This window comes from Protopterus annectens, chromosome 1.part0 (assembly GCF_019279795.1).
Source record: "Protopterus annectens isolate FY-2018-M chromosome 1.part0, PAN1.0, whole genome shotgun sequence".
NCBI classification, from domain to species: domain Eukaryota; kingdom Metazoa; phylum Chordata; order Ceratodontiformes; family Protopteridae; genus Protopterus; species Protopterus annectens.
The window spans coordinates 1806166675-1806185578 of NC_056725.1; the positions used below are offsets into that span (position 1 = coordinate 1806166675).

The following is an 18904-nucleotide window of genomic DNA, read 5'->3' on the forward strand; positions in this document are numbered from 1 at the left end:
CGCTGCTCCCGTGGCACTACCACAGGCTGTGGTTATTGCAACTCCTGCCCCCCTTCCTTCGGCCGGGACTCAAACTCCCGCTAAAGCGCCGGAGGACAGGGAGGCTAGGAGGGAGAAGCACCACGAGTGGCGGGCTGAGGCCTCCGCTTTGGCCCCGCCAGCTAAGCGGACTTCTCCCTCCACTGCTTCTAGGTCTCCTCCTCCTCGGCTCCGATCTCCTTGCTTCTCCCCAGGGCCCGAGGAGGAGGAGGCCCGATCTCCATCGAGGTCATCGAGGCGGCATTCCAGGCCTGCCTCGGTGGCCTCTTCGAGATCAGCATTCAGCATGTCTGATGCAGACTTGGACCGGATGATGCGAAGATTCATCCAGGCCCAGCTGCAGATGGGAGTGCACTTGCTCCTTCGGGGAGCTCAACACCCTTTTCGCTCAATTGCTCCTTCTCCGACCCGCTACCCGGTTCGAGCATTCGAGCCGAGCAGCGGGGGGTGGGTCGGCGCCGACTGTACTTGGTACTTCGGATCCGACCCTGCCCTCGAGTCTGTCGGATCCGACCTCTCTGAGCCGTGGCCTGAGCTTCGGATCCGAGGGATTCAGTGCGCCTTCGGCTCCGTCCAGGTCGGAGCGCACTGGTCCTTCGGATCCGATGGTCTCGGCGCCGGTTCCGATCCCTTTATCGGATCCGAGTGGGAGCCGGCTCTCGGAGCCCAGGGAGAGCGGTTCCCCCTCGGCCTTCGATGTAGTGGAGAGGGCTCTGTCGAGAGCATCTGGACCCCCGGCCCTTGTCTCTGCTCCACCCTGCACTCCCTCTCTGCTGGGCCAGGCTTCCATCATGCCGCACCCTTTTTACCCTGTACGAGTGGTCTCTCAACCCACTAGTAGCGAAGCAGATATTCGCAATATGGGGGCAACCCTGCTGCGATCTTTTTGCCTCTCCCTCAAAGACCAAATGCGGCAATTTCTTCACTCTGATTCCCCCTCCAGGGGAAACCCCAAGAGACGCTCTGGTGCATGCTTGGCCACCCGGTCTACTTTATGCCTATCCTCCTCTACCCCTGATGCTGCAGCTCTTACAGAAAGCCTCGCAGTTGGGGAGCAGGATGATCCTCATTGCCCCATTCTGGCCTCGGCAAATTTGGTTCCCTTACCTGTGGTCTCACCTAGTGAATCCCCCTTGGATTCTGGATCCCAGTCTGGATCTAATCTCCCATCCGTTGGACTTACCGACCCCAAATCTGGACAATCTGAAGCTGACGGCTTGGTTGCTCCAGTTCCACTCTTAGTTAGGACTCCCGGTATCTCTTCACCAGTCAAAGCCATCCTTGTGGCAGCGCATAAGCCCTCCACCAGGAAAGTGTACCGCAGTAAATGGAAACGTTTCTCCGTCTGGGCGGAGCATCATAATCTAGATCCCTTTACGGCTCCTCTTCCATCCATATTAGACTTCCTAACCAAACTTTTTCAGGAAGGCGCTAGTTGCTCAACTGTCAAAGTGCAATTGGCTGCCATCTCCCATTACCATGTGGGACATGACACAGGGCCCTTGATGTCGGCCAAATTGTGTAAAACCTTTCTGAAGAGCACCTTTTTGCTTAGACCCCCTATAAAAGAAGCCGTACCACCTTGGGATCTTTCACTAGTTCTTCAAGCCCTGACTGCTCCACCTTTTGAACCTGCTGCTTCAGTAGATCTCAAATACTTCTCCTGGAAAACAGCATTCCTTGTAGCCATTACTTCAGCGAAAAGAGTTTCAGAGCTTCAAGCTCTTTCTGTGAAGCCTCCTTATTTGATCTTTCATCCGGACAGAGTGTACCTCAGGACCAATCCCTCCTTCCTTCCCAAAATAGCATCAGAAACCAATGTAAATCAATCCATATATTTACTGGTCTTCTTTCCTAAATATCAGAATAAAGGAGAGTACAAGCTGCACTCATTAGGTGTTCATAGGCAGCTGTGTTTTTATACTCGTAGAACAGCTGGTCAGACAATCCGACCAGCTGTTCATTTCCTTTGCCAAATTTAATTTGGGGAAAGCAGTATCAAAAATCTCTCTATCACGCTGGATTTCACAATGTATCCTGCTAGCGTACCAAGCTTCTGGGAGACCCACACCTGAAGGAGTTCGCGCACATTCCACTCGTTCCATCTCTACTTCTGCGGCCTTCAAATCTAGAGTTCCATTGGATGATATTTGTTCGGCAGCCACTTGGGCCTCATCTCATACCTTTTTTAACCACTACAAACTGGACGTGATTTCTAGAGGGAGAGCATCCTTTGGCTATGCGGTGCTCCGCAATATCCTTCCATGATGGCCACCCAAGATTCAGGTAGCTGGGGACTCTGTCCCACAGGTTGCTGACAAATGAAGTCCCTACTTCAGATTAAGAAGTTATGTACTCACCATAACGTTCCATCTGAGTAGGTAGCTTCATTTGTCTGCAACCACCCCCCCCCCCCTCCTTCCCCCTGGCCTTCAGTGGATCTATGTAAGTTGGAATACCCTTTTTGGGTACATATTGAGGGGCAAACTTGATCTGAGGTCATGGAGGGTTGGCAGGGGATTATGGGTGAGGGGAGGAGCTAGGAGCTCGGATCCATTAGCTATGAAACAAGTTGCCTGCTCGGATCCGATATCGGATTCAAGATCCACAGGTTGCAGACAAATGAAGCTACCTACTCAGATGGAACGTTATGGTGAGTACATAACTTCTTATCTAGCAGAGCTGCTCAACAAAGGCCTATCCTTCTCTTCCATTAAGATTCATGCCTCAGCCATCTTAGCTCATTACAATACTGAGCCCACCCCAATTTTCTCACCCTCTGGTCAAACAGTTCCTGAGAGGAGCTAACAATCTAAGACCCCCGAGGAGAGCTCCCACTCCTGCCTGGGATCTTAACTTTGTACTAGAGAAGCTCACACTTCCCCCTTTTGAGCCTGTGGCAACAGCAGAGTTAAAATTCCTCTCTTGGAAAACAGCCTTGCTTCTTGCCATCACTTCAGCAAGAAGAATGTCTGAGTTGCAAGCCCTTATGGCTGTGGAACCCTTCATTATCTTCCATGTGGACAGGGTTTCCCTCAGAACTAACCCATCATTTATGGCCAAGGTGGTATCCAGTGTGGCTTTAAACCAATACATCCATTTACCAACCTTTTTTCTTAATCCTCAGAATAAAGGGGAAAGGATCCTGCACTACTTGGATGTACACAGACAGCTTAAGTTCTATCTTGACAGGACTAAACCTTTCAGAAAATCTGACCAGCTGCTAGTCAGCTTTGCTACAGGGGCAGAGGGCAAGGCCATTTCAAAGCAAACCATCTCCAAATGGATAGCACACTGCATTCATTTCTGCTACAAGGACCATGGAAAACCTACCCCACAGGGGATCAGAACCCACTCCACTAGGGCTACCTCAACCTCTACAGCATTTCTTAGGGGAGTCCCTACCAGGGACATCCTAGAAGCTGCAACCTGGAGTTCTGTACACACCTTCACCAAGCATTACCATTGACATCTTTTCTAAATCCAGAGCTGGATTTGCTGCAGCAGTCTTACAAGGCCTGCTAGCCAGCCCTAATACTTCTTGACTGCCTCCACCCGTCTTCGGGTTTGGGAATCAACCAAAGTGTGATGACTGCACCAGTGAAACACAAAGAACATAGTACAGTTATATACGCTTACCATAAATGTAGATGTTCGAGTGTATTCACTGCTGCAGTTCTTGTTACCCTGACTTTACTTTCTACCTATCCATTTTTTTTTTGGCCATATCTTATGGCAGTGGTGTTTACTTTTTACTGGAGGTGTTCCACACCATGTAATTGCTTCCTATTTTGGGGGCTCCTGACATCTTGGGCAAGAAAACCTGATGTAATGGCGTCTGCTGCATGCTTTATACCCCTGACGTCATGGAAGAGATGACCGCATCTGACGCAGAAGTCCCAAGACTCTGGTATTTAGGCTGACTGAGGGCTACCTGCAGGCAGATAATCCAAGTGTGATGACTGCAACAGTGAATACACGCTAACATCTACATTTATGGTAAGTGTACACAACTGTACTTTTTTTCTCCTCATGCCTTTATCACTCATTATAATTGGGCCAAGTCTCTATGGGACGTGCATCAATCGGTTTGATGGTGCTTAGGAATGTTCTTCCATGAGACCTCCCAAGATTCAGGTAGCTAGGAACTCTGTCCCACAGTCAAGGATTATGTGAAGATTGACAACATCAGATAAAGAAGTTATGTCTTACCATAATGTTCCATCCGTGTTGTCGCTCTTCACTAATCCTTGACAACCCCCCCCCCCCCTTCACCCAGCCTGAGACTCTTTAGTGGATCGAATACTTCCAAGACTGGCTTCATAATAGGAGCACAGATCTGGTCTCTTGTTGTTTATCTGTCTGCCAGTAATTTAGGCAAACGCAGTCTGAGGTAATTTAGAGAGGAGCATTATGGATAGAGCCTAGCTCGAGAGTTTGGAAGACAAGAGCTAAAGTGAACGGCTGAGTCAGTTCTGAGGTTCGGAACCAAGCCCACAGTCAAGGATTAGTGAAGATCGACAACACAGAATGTTACAATGAGACATGACTACTTTTTTATGTAGAGTGCGTGTCCTAAAATTCTAGCTATTTCATTACAATCACAGTTCTCTACCATTTTTAGTGGACCACCAGTCTGGTTGCAATTCTTCTTGGCTCTAACTTACGAAAAAGGACTTATCTCGATGTTTAAAATGTATGAAAATGAGTTATAAAAATGTAAATATTTCAAATTCCTAGTTCTATCAATTAAGCAACTTTTATTATAACCAGATTTGTGAGTTGTAGCACCTCAATTTTCCTTATTTTTCAATTGTATTCTACCAAGGTTTACCTTTTTTTTTTCCGTGATTATAGTGTCATGTAAATGTTTTGTATCGGTTCCAAAAAAAAAAAAAAACTTGATCATCCACAGTTTTAATAATTCCACATCTCAGTGGATCCCTCCTTATCAAGCTTCCTATAGACATACCTTTGTGAATACATATGTTGGTCCATGAAATATTAACAAAGCTCAAACCTAATACTATCACAGTTAGAGGCATCAAGTAAGATGGAACATGTACAAATTGGATAGCCTTCCTTATTTTCAGAAATCAAATCTAATAGATTAGGCCCTGTAGTAAGATTTTCAATACTTTTTATATTCATTTACTATGTTTAGAAAATATGCTTCTAAAGCTGTTAAATTCTTCAAATTAATGCTTGGGTTATTGAAAAGCAACTGAAATACCCCATTATTACAGTAGGTATTTTAGCCAAATTTTATTTAAAATAGTCAGTTTTACTTGTGTTGGGCAACCAATAGTCTACGGTTGGTATAACGTTCTTCAAAAGTATAGTCATTATGTCTTCAGATTAGCTGCAAATTCCAAAGTGCTATTTATAAATTCATGTATCAGCCCCATTAATTCTTCACCTCCTCTTTTTGTTCTTTTTAAACTGTTTTATATAACCAGGTATTGAGATCGCCATATAGCTTCCCAAGTCTCGGTTATAACCACTATTGGAATCTTACATTAATATATAATAATTTTCCAAGTCCTTTGTTTTACATTTATGCTACAAGCATTTACATATAAGCTTATAGTTCTGTTAAATTTAGAGCTTTTAAGTTTAGTTGAACAAACTTTCTAAAAAGTCCTTTAAATTACTTAATACCTAATTTCCTTTGATGCTGAAATGCTGCAAGTCCCTTAAAAGTCTCTTAATCTACTTCCAGTTCCTGTAATAACATTAAACCCTTTAAAGTATCCCTGCCTTTGAAGCCAGATATTAAATAATTTTGCTGTACTAAGAGCATAATCAGAGCAAATTGAACAAGGTGGAATTTTGCAAAATTAGTTTTTACATTTTGTGTACAAGAATTCAAAATGTTCATAAGTTCTTCATGTATTCCAGCTGTACACATAAGTCATTTGTCCCAGCCATAATCATCAACCTACTCTACATGCATTTACCAGTTTGTATAAGCTAGGAATTTCTGCCAACTGTACTCATCTTAAAGCTGATGCACCCTCATCCAACATGGATATAGTTTTTACCTGTTTTTGCCAGTGGGAATCCCCCAGTAATAGACATTCATTAGTCATCTTTGCCGTTAATCGTAGATTTCAGTACATTATTTGACTCAGTTTCAATAGTCACCGGTAAGCATTACATCCAATTTCCTTACTAACATTTTTTTTTTGATATTTCTTAATTTAATTTTTTTTTTTCTTAAACATTGTCATCATCATAGTTATTCTTGCAGCTAGTCTTGCCCAGCAAAGAGATTTGACTGTGACCTCTGTCTGCATTAACCTCAAGAATGTAATTTGCCACTTTATTTGTTGCCGTTTCAACCTCCGTTTCTAACCTCGTTCTTTAATCCACAACATGTTTGTACTCCAATCACCCACTCTAACCAGAATCACAATCACTGGAAAAATATAGATTTAAATTGTACTTGCTTCAACCTCTGAAATAAGACTCTGCATATTCTTAGACAGTTCATTATTCATAATTTTTGATAAATCACCATTACGGAGGTAAGTAGGAAGAAATGCTTTCATAAAGGTCCTCTTTACACAGTTCCAGTTTTGTGATGGATGAGTCCAGATTTGTAGATAACATTTTGTTTTCCACAGTGTAATCTTAGGTTTAAGTATTGCTCCTTGTAGGCGTGTTTACTTGAAGGAAACTTTGCGTTAATTGAGGTGTGGTATGCATGCTAACAGGATGAAGAGAGACAGTAACTGGGAGTAAAGAGGTGGGCTGAAGTGTTTAGAAAAGCTGTCCAACTGTACTGGAGAGACGTTTGAGTAGTCACTCACTGTAGTGTGTTCTTTGTAGTCCGTTGATATGGTCAGTACTCTGTGTTTGTGGTATGCACCTTTTGACTTTTTGCTACATTCCTCCTGTGGCCTTCTGAGGTGGCAATATCATATTCTACATAGCTGCATATTTTCTTCATTCATGTATTAAGTGCTCTTATGGTTTATTATTCTTACAGCATGTGTATTATGTTCTGCAGACTTCACATATATTCTGCACTTATCGGAATACCTGCATTTTTTTCCTGCTTTAATGTTTACTTGAGATTTGAGGAACCTTTCTCTCCTTTAGTTGTACTGGGATAGACAGCATGATTGTCAAAAGAGAAGCCCAGAATAGTCATGCCAAGGTCGGTCTACCACAAAACAGCTAGTTATGTAGAATTTTAGCAGTTTTAGTCCCACCTTAGTCATGTTTTATTTATTCATTGTCTGTCTATATATCTGTCTTTCTTTCTATTCTTTTTGGCTTCCTTTCTCAAGGGAGACCAGAGGTGGGACTGATACTACTAGAGGAAATTTGGCCAGAGCATTGGGAAACTTCATCCACTCTCTGGTAGGTGCCATAGTATCTTTTACATCCGCCTGAGCTACCACCAACTCAAAATGGGACCTGTGTTTGATGCCTCACCCAAAATGTCTTGCTCAGGAGTACAACATCCTCTTTATGCTGCACTACATTGTCTGCAGTCCATCTTCCTGGTGTGGGAATTGAACCCACAGCCTTCTTCCCCAAGGGCAAGTGTACCACCTGTTAATACCACTAACTGATTTATATAGGTTGTAGTTTCCATTTAGGAAATAAAGGTATGCTCGCTTGCATGTTCCATGTAGTGCGTGTACCCTTGTCAGCAGCCTTCATCGTAACTTTCCAACCATAGCTGATATTTATACATTAGTAGGAAAAGTAACAGGGTACTTGACCACCTGAGAGAATTTTCTATTTTAATGATTAATTTTATAAATACAGGGCCACTATTTTATTTTATTTGTTGTGTTTTGCTTGTATATCTGTTTAATTTAACTGGGTAACTGAACTGGTCATATGACCCTTTCTGTCCATTGTGAACCAAAAAGTATGATCAGGCAATCAGTAGCAAATAGCTTGAGTTTATTTTCATTTTTTTTAAGACATATTAATGTACTTAGTGTAATTGGCAGAAAGGAAATTACAGACAATAAGTCAATTGCATTTTTACAGGCTTGCTAGTGAAAATTAGGTTATTTAATGGAGGAGCATGTAATTCAAATAGAATTGTACATTTTTGAGGTTGTATTTAGTTGGTCATTAAAGCAAATGCAGTTGGTTCCTATCAAAACTTTTTTTTTTAGTTTGGTAGTGAAAGTCTTAATTACTTCATTTGGAAAGGGATAGGGATTCAGGTTGCAGGAGCAAGTGTGGGAAATGTTCTTCTGTATTTTTCTGATTTAACTATTATCACGTTTAATAGACTTTAGTGGTACAAATTGACTGATGTGATGTTTGTGTCATGGATGTCAGTGCATAGATGAGTAATCCTGTTATTGCATTTTTACAGAGAAGCCGTGCGCTTTGTCAATGAAAACATAACTATCAACACAGATGAACTTGGAAGGGAATGTCTTCTCAATGCAGCTAAAACATCAATGTCATCTAAGCTTATTGGAGTGTATCCTTTATAAAATGAGCCCATGCTGTGCTGTGTGTGTTTATAACCAAAGTGCCATAGGAACAACTTTTTTTTCCCTTGGAAGTGTATCGTTCATCTTAGTGGGTAAATACTAAGCTGTTAGTCTGCAGATTATTACAGACCAAGCCAATAAACAGAGGTCAGAATTTAAACCCTGTACCTTAAATCTGTGAGGTGAAGAACTTGACCAGTATGCTAACCCCTCTCCTTGGTAATTTGTTCAGCTATTTTGTGTGGCTTTGGGGAGATGCACTTAATTTTAAATGACATAGTGTGTGAGATGCACTTATTTTTGGATCTCTGAAAACAATCACCTGTAACTTTTTTAATAATCCAGGTCTTTTTTTGCAGCCTTCCTGCCCGGTTTACAGATGACTGCACCTCTTCTGAGATGCTACCTGGAAATAAAAATCCAGATCAGTACATTTTTGAGTCATATTTGTATGAAGGTTGTATGACGTTCGTTATGGTTTCCATTTTAGAAGTTTTTTGTGTCCACCAGACCCATGGCCATTAGATGAGTCTTCTGGTTGACCCCCAGCCTATATGTAAACATGATCAACTTTCACCTTCTCTAATAGTTACTTTATTTTCCTTGAGAGCATGTTAATATTTGAGTTGCAGCTCTCTCCTACCATAGGAGGGTCACTGTACGCTGCCTGCTTGCTTATACTGTAATCAGATTAATTTCAACAGTCAGTGCCTTTGCTGTGATAATATGATGTCTGCTTGTAGGAGGAGTGGTCTGTAAAGTTGCAATACTCCTAGTCTTCTGTCTTTGTTCTCCAGGTTCTTATGAGATTTTGTGGCACTTCGGATACCAGTTAAACTCGGAGGCTAACACACAATTGCATATTTGCACTCAGTTTGAGGTGTAATGAAAGAAAGGAGCATTAAGTTGTTGGACTAGAAAGGAAAAGTTGGAGGTGGACTGTGCAGTTTAACAAGTTTTCCCTTTGGATGGAGTGGTATGCTTATGCTGATGGCACAGTTACTCAGGTAGCCTAATGTATGATAAATGTGGAAGAGTGACACTGGGGAAAAAGTGTAGTATGTCTCAGTGCATTGTGGGTATGAGGTGTGTTTGTGTGTGGCGATAATGTTTTGCTGGAAGGACTACTGTACAAAAGGAAAATGAAATATATTAAGATATGTATGTAACAGTAGGGTCTATAAAGAACCTAGGGGGAGGTAAGACTCCATTACTAGTTCTCCCTCCATTTGTCTACCAGATATTAGTCCCATCTGTCTGGTCTGTTCAATAATTTTCCTAAGCTATTCATTGGTGTAGTCCCCCACCAGTCTGTCTGTCTGTGTGTGTGTGAGTGGGGGGGGGGGGGGTACAGTCCCACTCTTCAGAAGTGTGGGATTTTGCCTTTCAACACACATACTGCTGAAGTAGTTGATGTTCAAGGCAAGAGCTTCTGGAACAGTTGTTATGGAGGCAGCCATAAGAAATGGATAATTTTTCTTTTCTGCTCAACCAGTCCCATAGCAGCTTGACAAGGTCATTTCACAGAGTCAGCCCTGCAGGTACATGGCATTGCTATTGACAGCATATTAGCTTTCTTTTTGCTGTAAATGGTTATGGCTTTTTTATTTTTTATTTTTGTGCTACATCATGACATAACACCAGGCCCCTGACTACAGTAGACCAAGCTTCTGCCCTTTCCCCAGGTTTGGTGTTTGCTGCTGACTTTTACCAACCTTGACTAGTTCTGGGTGTGTGCCAAAGTGCTACCAGTAATCCACTAGCAGTTAAAATGGATTGCAAAAAAGGGACACATATAAGCTTAAGAAGGGAAAGAAGAATATTTATGATAAAGTATTTCATTGTTGGATGCCTTTGCCAGGTGGAGAGTGAACAAAATGATGGTTTGCTCAGGCCTACCTCTAAACAACAAGCCAATCTCCGTTAGACATTTGAGACCCAAAGGTAATGATACCAGAAACAGTTGAGTTGAGAGAGCATTGCAGGAAACTGTGTATGGAAGCTGTAGAAGTTCTGATGGAAGCAATTTTCAAGCAGAAGTAGAGGACTTCATCGGAGAAGCGGATGGTATATGTATGTCTGATTTCTTTCATCTGTGGATAATACTGTCATGATGTTCTTCGTGTTTCACTGTTGCAGTCATTACATTTGGGTTGTCTGCTTGCAGGTAGCCCTCAGTCAGCCTGATTATCAAAGTTTTGGGTCCTGCGTCGGTTGCGGTCTCATCTTCCATGACGTCAGGTAGTCAGGGGTATAAAGCATGCAGCCGACACCATTTACATCAGCCTTTCTTGCCGTGCGGTGCCCGAAGCAGAAACAGTTTGCAAGTGCCGGTTGGCCAACTCCTGAAATTTTTGTTTTCGAGTTTCAAATCCAAGTCTTCAGCAAAGCTAAGTACCCCATTGGGGAAACTTCTTGCTCTAAACCGATGTCAGTAAAAGTTGACAATTGTATTTCTTGTAGAAAGTAAATTCCTCAAAGATTTTCATTCGTACTGCATTCCTTGCTTAGGCCCAGACCACGATGTCCCTCGCTGTCGGTTTTGTGCCTTATTCACACCTCTATTCGTTATCTATTCATTTTCGCATCTAAGTATTTTGGTACTCTGTTCAATTATTCAGAAATGGCTTCGGTAAGCCACCCGACTACCGATATTCCGAAAAAACGCAAAGATAAAGACAGACAGGATGCATAGGTCCAAAGCTGCCGACGACACTCAAGTTACGCTAGTTGCCAGTTCGCCAGTAATCAGTGAGGTGCTTTTGCATCCCCTGATACCCGCTACTTCAGATTCGCAGGCCTCTACTGAGACCCATTTGGAGTCCAGTATGCTGCGGGATGCTTCTTCGCCTGTGGAACCTGTGGATGTCTCTACCTTGGATGGGTCCGGAGCCGCTGTGCAGGCACCAGCTTCTGAGGGCGTATTCAGGCCTACTGACGTGCATATTAAATCGACACCATCTTCTTCTTCAGGGCCTAAATCTCGATCCATGACTAGAAAACCGACGCCCAGACCGCATGGTCAGGCCCCTGTGCTACAAAAAAACAAATAAGAATGGCTGAAGACCTTATTACTCTAATCCAGGGAAGCCACCCTTCTCCCTCTAAGAGACCTAGAACTGATTTTCCTTCTGATTCTTCTGATTAGGATTCTGAAATTTCTGTTTTTTTCTGATGACCAAGAGTTTCCTTTATACCTATGAGGATTCTGATGCAGAGGACACCATTCCCTCTGCTTCCCCTCCAGAGGATTTCTTTTTTGGTGAAACTTTGCATACCCTTGGGGAGCATTTCCGCTGGGAAAGCCAGGATTACTCTGATTTCAAAAAGAGGCTTAGGGCATTCCTACTCCTACCTCAACACAGGCCTTTAGCTATACCTCCTGTACTGGACATTGTAGATGCCTTCTTGGAATCTAGCCTGGCCCCTGACACTTTACCTCCGGCTCCCAGAAAACCTGACCGGTATTCTAGAGTACCTGACTCTCTCAAGTTCCTCTTTAAGAATCCTACTGCGGATCCTGAGACCATTTCACAGGGACCAAAAGGCATTAAGGCTACTACTGCCAAAAACCCTACCCCCTCGATATAGATTCCAGGGCCCTGGACAGATTGGGTAAGAAGGTTTACACTTCTGCAACTTTGGCAAGTAGGGCCTTAAACTGCCAGTTTCATATGTTAAAGTATCAGCAGCATATTATTGGATTGCTTAAACAGAAAATGATGTTTATTCCTGACTGTGCCGAAAATAAAAGAATTACAGGATTTAATGCATTCTGCTGAACAAGTTGGAAAACATACTTTGCAATGTGGTTTTGATTCATTAGAGACATCTTGCAGGGCTGCTGTCACTGGGCCTGTACTTAGAAGGCATGCTTGACTTAAGGAGCAAACTTTGCCAGATCATGTTAAAGCTAAATTACTGGATGCACCCTTAAACCAAGACTGCCTGTTTGGCAGCCACGCAGAAGTACTTAAAACGATGGAGGGAAAAGCTAAATCTATGCAAACTGTTAGTTTTCCTGCAAGTACAGCCTCCCAGATTTAGTAGGCACTGGCCTTCTAAGAATTGGTTCTTTCCTGCCTCTTCCAGGCCTTCTCAGTCCAAACCCAGAACCAGCAGACCATCCAGGCTTCAGTCTCAAGGTACTCACAGACCTAAGCAGTGGGGGGGGCCCCACTTCCAAAGCTGGAAGTAGCAAGACACCCCCCTATGGTAAACAGTCACAATGACTTAACTTTAAAACTTCCAAGCCCTGCTCAACTTACGGCTCCTTTAGGGGGAAAGATCGCCCTGCGTGCAAAAAACTGGGAGCTCGTAACCCAAGACACATGGGTTTTAAATATAGATGTCCTTCAAGGATGCATCTGCAGTCCTAACAAATGGGTTGTCCTGTCGTCAGGCAGCCCTTCGGTCGGCCGGATTCCAAAGTCTGGGTCTGGCCTCGGCTGGTGTCGCACTTCACCCGACGTCATCTCTGCTGGTCTTCGGGTATAAAGGCATCAGCCGACACCATTTTCCTCAGTCTTTCTTGCCGCGTGGCCCAAGCAGAAGCTGTTCGCAAGTGCCGGTCGGTCAGATCCAGAGATTACTACTACCGAATACTACTTCGAAGACTTCTAAAAGCTAAGTACCCCGTTGGGGACTTTTTCTTGCCTCAGCCGATGTCAGAAAAAGTGAATAACTGTTTAACTTGTGGGAAACAAATACCTCATAAAGGTTTCCACTCTTACTGCTTACCTTGTTTAGGCCCAGACCACGACGTAGCAGCCTGTTTAGCCTGTGCTTCTTTCAACCGACGAACGCTTAGGCGTCGGTCGGAGTTTGCTGAACAGTTTTTCGGCTCTGATTTTGCGTACATTATGCCGTCGGATCCTCCGACTTCTCAAATTGTTAAGAAACGCAAAGAAAAAGACCGACACTCGCGGTCCGCGGTTTTGGCCGAAACCACGGTTAAGCAAACCGCGAGTGTCTCTGTTTCGGCCGAAACCGAGCAAACGGGTCAATCTTCAGCTGAATCCATGACTACTACCGAGGCTCCTGCTACCCTAGTTGAATCGGCCTCTGAAGTTTTGCCTACTAATGTGGTTTTTCTAGAATTATCGGACACCATCCCTTTGGATGTCTCTACCCCAGCACGTGGTGCTGCTAGGCCTCCTGCAGCCATGTCTATAAAGGCCTTTGCCAGGGCTAAAGCAGCCAAAACTGCTAAGTCTGTGCCTGTTAAGCCCCCCTCTCACAGGCCCAGTTCCAGTTCCCAAATGCTTACTCTGGCAGAGGATCTCATCTCTTTAATAAGGGGATCCCAATCTCACCCAGACAGGGCCTCTCAACCTCCAGAAAAGAGACCTAGAGCAGAGCCCCCTGAGCCAGTGTCCTCAGATGATTCTTCTGATGATACAGACAATACAGACCATCCAGAGGCTCCTTTTTCTACTTATGAAGATTCCGATGCTGAAGAATCTATACCTTCTGCCTCTCCACCAGAGGAATTTTCCTTTGGGGAAACCTTACATGCCATGAGAGAGCAATTCCAATGGCAGGGACAAGATTTCTCAGATTCAAGAAAAAGGCTTAGGACCTTTCTACACTTACCGCAACATAAGCCCTTAGCTATACCTCCAGTTCTTCCTGTTGTGGATGATGCATTTAATGATGTTTGCACTGCTCCTGATACTTTACCTCCAGCCCCTGCCAAGCCCGATAGGTTTTACAGGGTGCCGGACACTCATCACCACTTATACAAGGCTCCTGCAGATCCTGAGACTATCTCCCAGGGGCCTAAGGCAGTAGCTTCGACCTCAGCGAAAAACCCTCTCCCTTCTGAAAGGGAATCCAGGTCCTTAGAGAGATGGGGTAAAAAAGTATACACCTCTGCTACTCTCTCAGCTAGAGCTTTGAACTGTCAGTTTCATATGATCCAATACCAAGAGTTTATGCTTGATCAGTTGACTAAGAAACTGTCCTCTGATGATTCCTTAGATAAGAAATATGTTTTAGAAATGGTGAATAACATTCAGCAGGTTAGTAACCATTCTATTCTTTAAAATGTGGCTATGATGCACTGGAGGCTTCATTTAGATCAGCCATGACTGGCACAGTTATAAGAAGGCATGCATGGTTGAAAGAACAGGTCTTGCCGGATCATGTTAAAGCAAAGCTATTAGATGCTCCTATGGATAAGGTCAGTCTATTTGGTTCTCCTGCCCAGCAAGTAATGAAGAAAATGGAAGAGAAGGCAAAATCTGTACAAACAGTTAAAGATTTCATACAGGTTCAGCCCCCAAGGTTTAGCAGGAACTGGCCTTCCAAAAATTGGTCCTTTCCAGACTCCTCTAAATCTCAGAGAGGCAGGAATAGACGTTCCAGAGGCAGAAATCAATCCAGAGGAGGTGCCTACAGAGGACGCCAGTGGCAAGGCAATAACCAACGAGGCACAGACACAACTACTGCCACTGCAACAGGACAATCACAGTGACTTGGCTCTGACCGCCTACCAGGGAACAAATAGCAGCACCCTTAGGCGGAAAGTTAGCCTTATTTTCAAAAAAATTGGCACTATATCACAAGAGACAAGTGGATTTTGCAAACTATAGACCAAGGCTACAGGTTTCATTTCCACACCTTACCAGTAAAAAGAGGAATGCCAAACCTACCACCAAATCAAAAAACAGAAGCTCTAAAACAGATAGCTCAATTAACAAAGATGAGAGCTGTGGAAAGGGTACCACCTACAGAACAGGGCAAAGGATTTTACTCCAGACTCTTCCTAGTACCAAGAAAAGAGAAAAGTTGGAGACCTATTCTCGACCTGTCCGCTTTAAACACATTCATCATTGTTCCAAAATTCAAAATGCTGACCCTACAGCAACTTCTTCCCATGCTGGGCAAGGAGTGTTGGCTGGTAACTCTAGATCTCAAGGAGGCATACCTGCACGTCCCCATACGACCAAATTGCAGAAGATACCTCAGATTTCTTGCAGGATCAGAGCATTATCAATTCTCAGCATTGCCCTTTGGCTTATCTACTGCCCAGAGTATTCACGAAATGCCTGGCATCAGTAATCGCTCATTGCAGGCTACAGGGAATCCAAATTTATCCATACCTGGACGACTGCCTGATACAAGCGGACAACAAAAGCAAGCTGACACAAGACTTACAAAGAGTCATTTGCTTACTACAAGCCCTGGGATACACAGTCAATTTAAGAAAGTCAAGACTGATACCATCCCAAACAAGAACATTCTTGGGTGCAGAATTGGACACAGTAAAACAGATGGCATTCCTAACTGCAGAAAAACAAGAACAACTCCCTCTTTACTTCTTGGCATTAACAAAGCAGAACAAACTAACAGCAAGGAAAGTACTGCAGGCCTTGGGCTTCATGGCATCATGCATAATCCTGGTCCTGCCAGACTGCATATGAGAAAGCTACAGTGGTACCTAAAGAATTTATGGTCTCAACACAGGCACAGCTTAGAAACCGAAATACCACTAATCCCATGCCTGAAACAAGAGTTCCTATGGTGGGCTCAAGCATGCCAGTCAAACCCAGGTTTGCCCTTCCACAACATTCAAGCAAGCCAAACCATCACAACGGACGCCTCAGACCTAGGTTGGGGGGCCCACATGCTGGACAAATGCATTCAAGGATTATGGGCTCCAGATCAGCTGCACCTGCACATAAATCAAAAAGAAATGCTGGCAGTAAAACTAGCAATCCAGAATTTCAGATCATTTCTCAAAGAAGGCCAATTAATGATAAGGACAGACAACACCACAGTCATGTGGTACATCAACAAACAGGGAGGCACTCATTCATACCCCCTATGCCGAATGGCTCTGGACCTATGGAATATGGCTCTGAGCTACAACATTCAGTTACAGGCAATATTTGTACCGGGAAAAGAAAACATCCTAGCAGACATGTTAAGCAGAACTACCTCGGATGCTCACGAATGGATGCTACACCCGGACATCTTCAAGGCCATCACAAAGAAATGGGGAATGCCACAAATAGACCTATTCGCATCCCCACTCAATCACCAGCTCAAGAAATTCTGCACAAGGACATACCACCCACTTGCTTGGAAGGTTGATTCTCTATCCTTCAGTTGGAAAGGCCTGACAGCATATGCATTTCCACCTCTTCCTTTGATGCACAAAGTACTACTGAAAATCAAAGAGGAACGTCCAAGGATAATTCTGATAGCTCCAAATTGGCCAAGACAACATTGGTATCCATTGCTGAGGAGCATGTCTCGGGGGGGGGGGGGGAGTGGACACTACCCCTGATTCCTTTGATGTTAACTCAGAGCGACTACAACATCATGCATCCAAACCTGAAAACTCTGCAACTGACTGCCTGGAATATTACATAAGAGCAACTAACCCAGATTTATCCCAAAGGGTTAAAGACATTATCCTTGAGGCCCGCAGACCTTCAACAAGAAGGAACTATGCAGGAAAATAGAAAAGGTTTGTCGTTTGGAGTACTGAAAGAGGAAAAGATGTGTCAAAGATAGATATTGCCAACATCCTGGGGTACTTGGCAGAGCTTCTCCATACAGGCCTGTCCTATTCCTCCATCAAGATACATGCATCAGCTATTTCTGCAGAATACAGCTCCGATCCCCCTGTCTTCTCACATCCTCTACTCAGGCAGTTCCTCAGAGGAATCAAGAATGTAAAACCTCCTAGGAAACCACCATTACCAGCATGGGACTTGAACTTTGTGCTAGAAAAATTGACACTCCCTCCATTCGAACCAGCAGCAACAGCAGATCTTCAACACCTATCCTGGAAAACTGCTTTCCTACTGGCAATCACTTCAGCAAGAAGGGATGTTCTTCATCTCACATTGCTGCAGTCCTAACACTTGGGTAGTCCGCTGTCCCTCGGTCGGCCCGAATATCAGAGTATAAGGCTGACGTCGGTCAAGGCGCATTTGACTGACATCAGAACGTCAGGGTACAAATGCGCATGACCGACGTCATATCCTCAGTCTTTTTTGGCGCATGGTCCGATGCAGAAGCAGTGTTGCAAGTGCCGTTCGGCGTTCTGAAATTTTTCGAATTCGGAGTTTCAGACCGAAGTCAGAGTTGGTTAAGTACCCGTTGGGAATATTTTGTTTTTCTTGCCTCAGTGGTTTATCGGATGTCAGAAAAAGTGAATAACTGTATTTCTTGTGGGAAACAGATACCGCATAGGGATTACCATAATTTGTGTATACCTTGTTTGGGACCTGAGCACGACGTTGTTGGGTGTCGCTTTTGTGCTAGGTTCAATAAACGCACTATAAAGAAGGTTGGATTGTGCCAGGTTGGTCTTTGGGAAGCGGTGCAATTACAATATGCCGTCGGATGCTCCGGCCGCTTCCTCAAAGAAGCGCAAGGACAAGGCAGTTAAACCTAGGTTAGAGGAGTCGTCCGAACCGGACGCCGGTTCTTTAGAGGCGTCAGTGGAACCGGTGGTTCCGACGGAGGCCTCTCTGGAGTCCCAGGGAGAAACTTTGATTTTACAGGATGTGGCCTCCCAGGAGGCAGGTCAGGCTGTAGGGGCTTCTCAGATATCTGTACTCCCCTCCCTTCCTAAGGTGTCTAGGCCCTCTCTTTCTGCTTCCAAGGCTTCTCCTAGAGGCAGGTCTAGTTTAGCTTCTGTGGGTGTCACTCCTAGTTCTTCAGGTTCTGTGCCCAAGAAGCACATGCTTAAAATGGCAGAAGATTTAATTACTTTAATTAGAGGCTCTATGCCCCCTCCTGATAAGAGGCCTAGGATGGAGCCAGTGTTGGGGGATTATGAGCAGGCTTCGGATGTGTCTGAGTCTTTGGCTGAAGACTTGCAGGAGTATTCTCATTATTCTGATTCTGATGTGGATGATTCTACTCCTTCTGCTTCTCCTCCTGAGGATTTTTCTTTTTCAGAGACCCTTCACTCCATGAGAGAGCATTTTAAATGGGAAGGTCAGGACTTCTCTGATTCCAGGAAAAGGCTTAGGGAATTTTTGTTTCTACCCAAGCATAGGCCTTTGGCTATACCTCCTGTTCTGAATGTGGTGGAGGATGTGTTTGCAGAGGCTTCTCTTAATCCTGATTCTTTGCCTCCTGCTCCTGTTAAACCTGATAGGTATTACCGGGTGCCTGAAGCTCATAAGTATCTTTTTAAGAGTCCTAGGGCAGACCCAGAAACTGTTAGCCAGGGGCCTAAGGGTGTTAAGGCTTCTGTTGTCAAGAATCCGGTTCCTGCAGATAAAGAGGCCAGGGCCTTGGATAGATGGGGAAAGAAAGTTTATACTACTTCCACTCTAGCCATGAGAGCTTTGAATTGCCAGTTTCACATGTTGAAATATCAAAATTATCTCCTTTCACAGTTGAAATCTAAGGTTGAT

General features: G+C 44.1%; 1 protein-coding gene across 1 annotated transcript in view; it reads left to right on the plus strand.

Moving 5' to 3' along the window:
* The window catches only part of TCP1 (t-complex 1), a 1162065-nt gene that overhangs the window by 271448 nt on the left and 871713 nt on the right, over positions 1-18904 (plus strand). The window contains exon 5 of the mRNA XM_044075988.1: positions 8393-8503. Coding sequence (XP_043931923.1) covers positions 8393-8503 — 111 coding nt within the window. The remainder of the gene's footprint in view (positions 1-8392; positions 8504-18904) is intronic.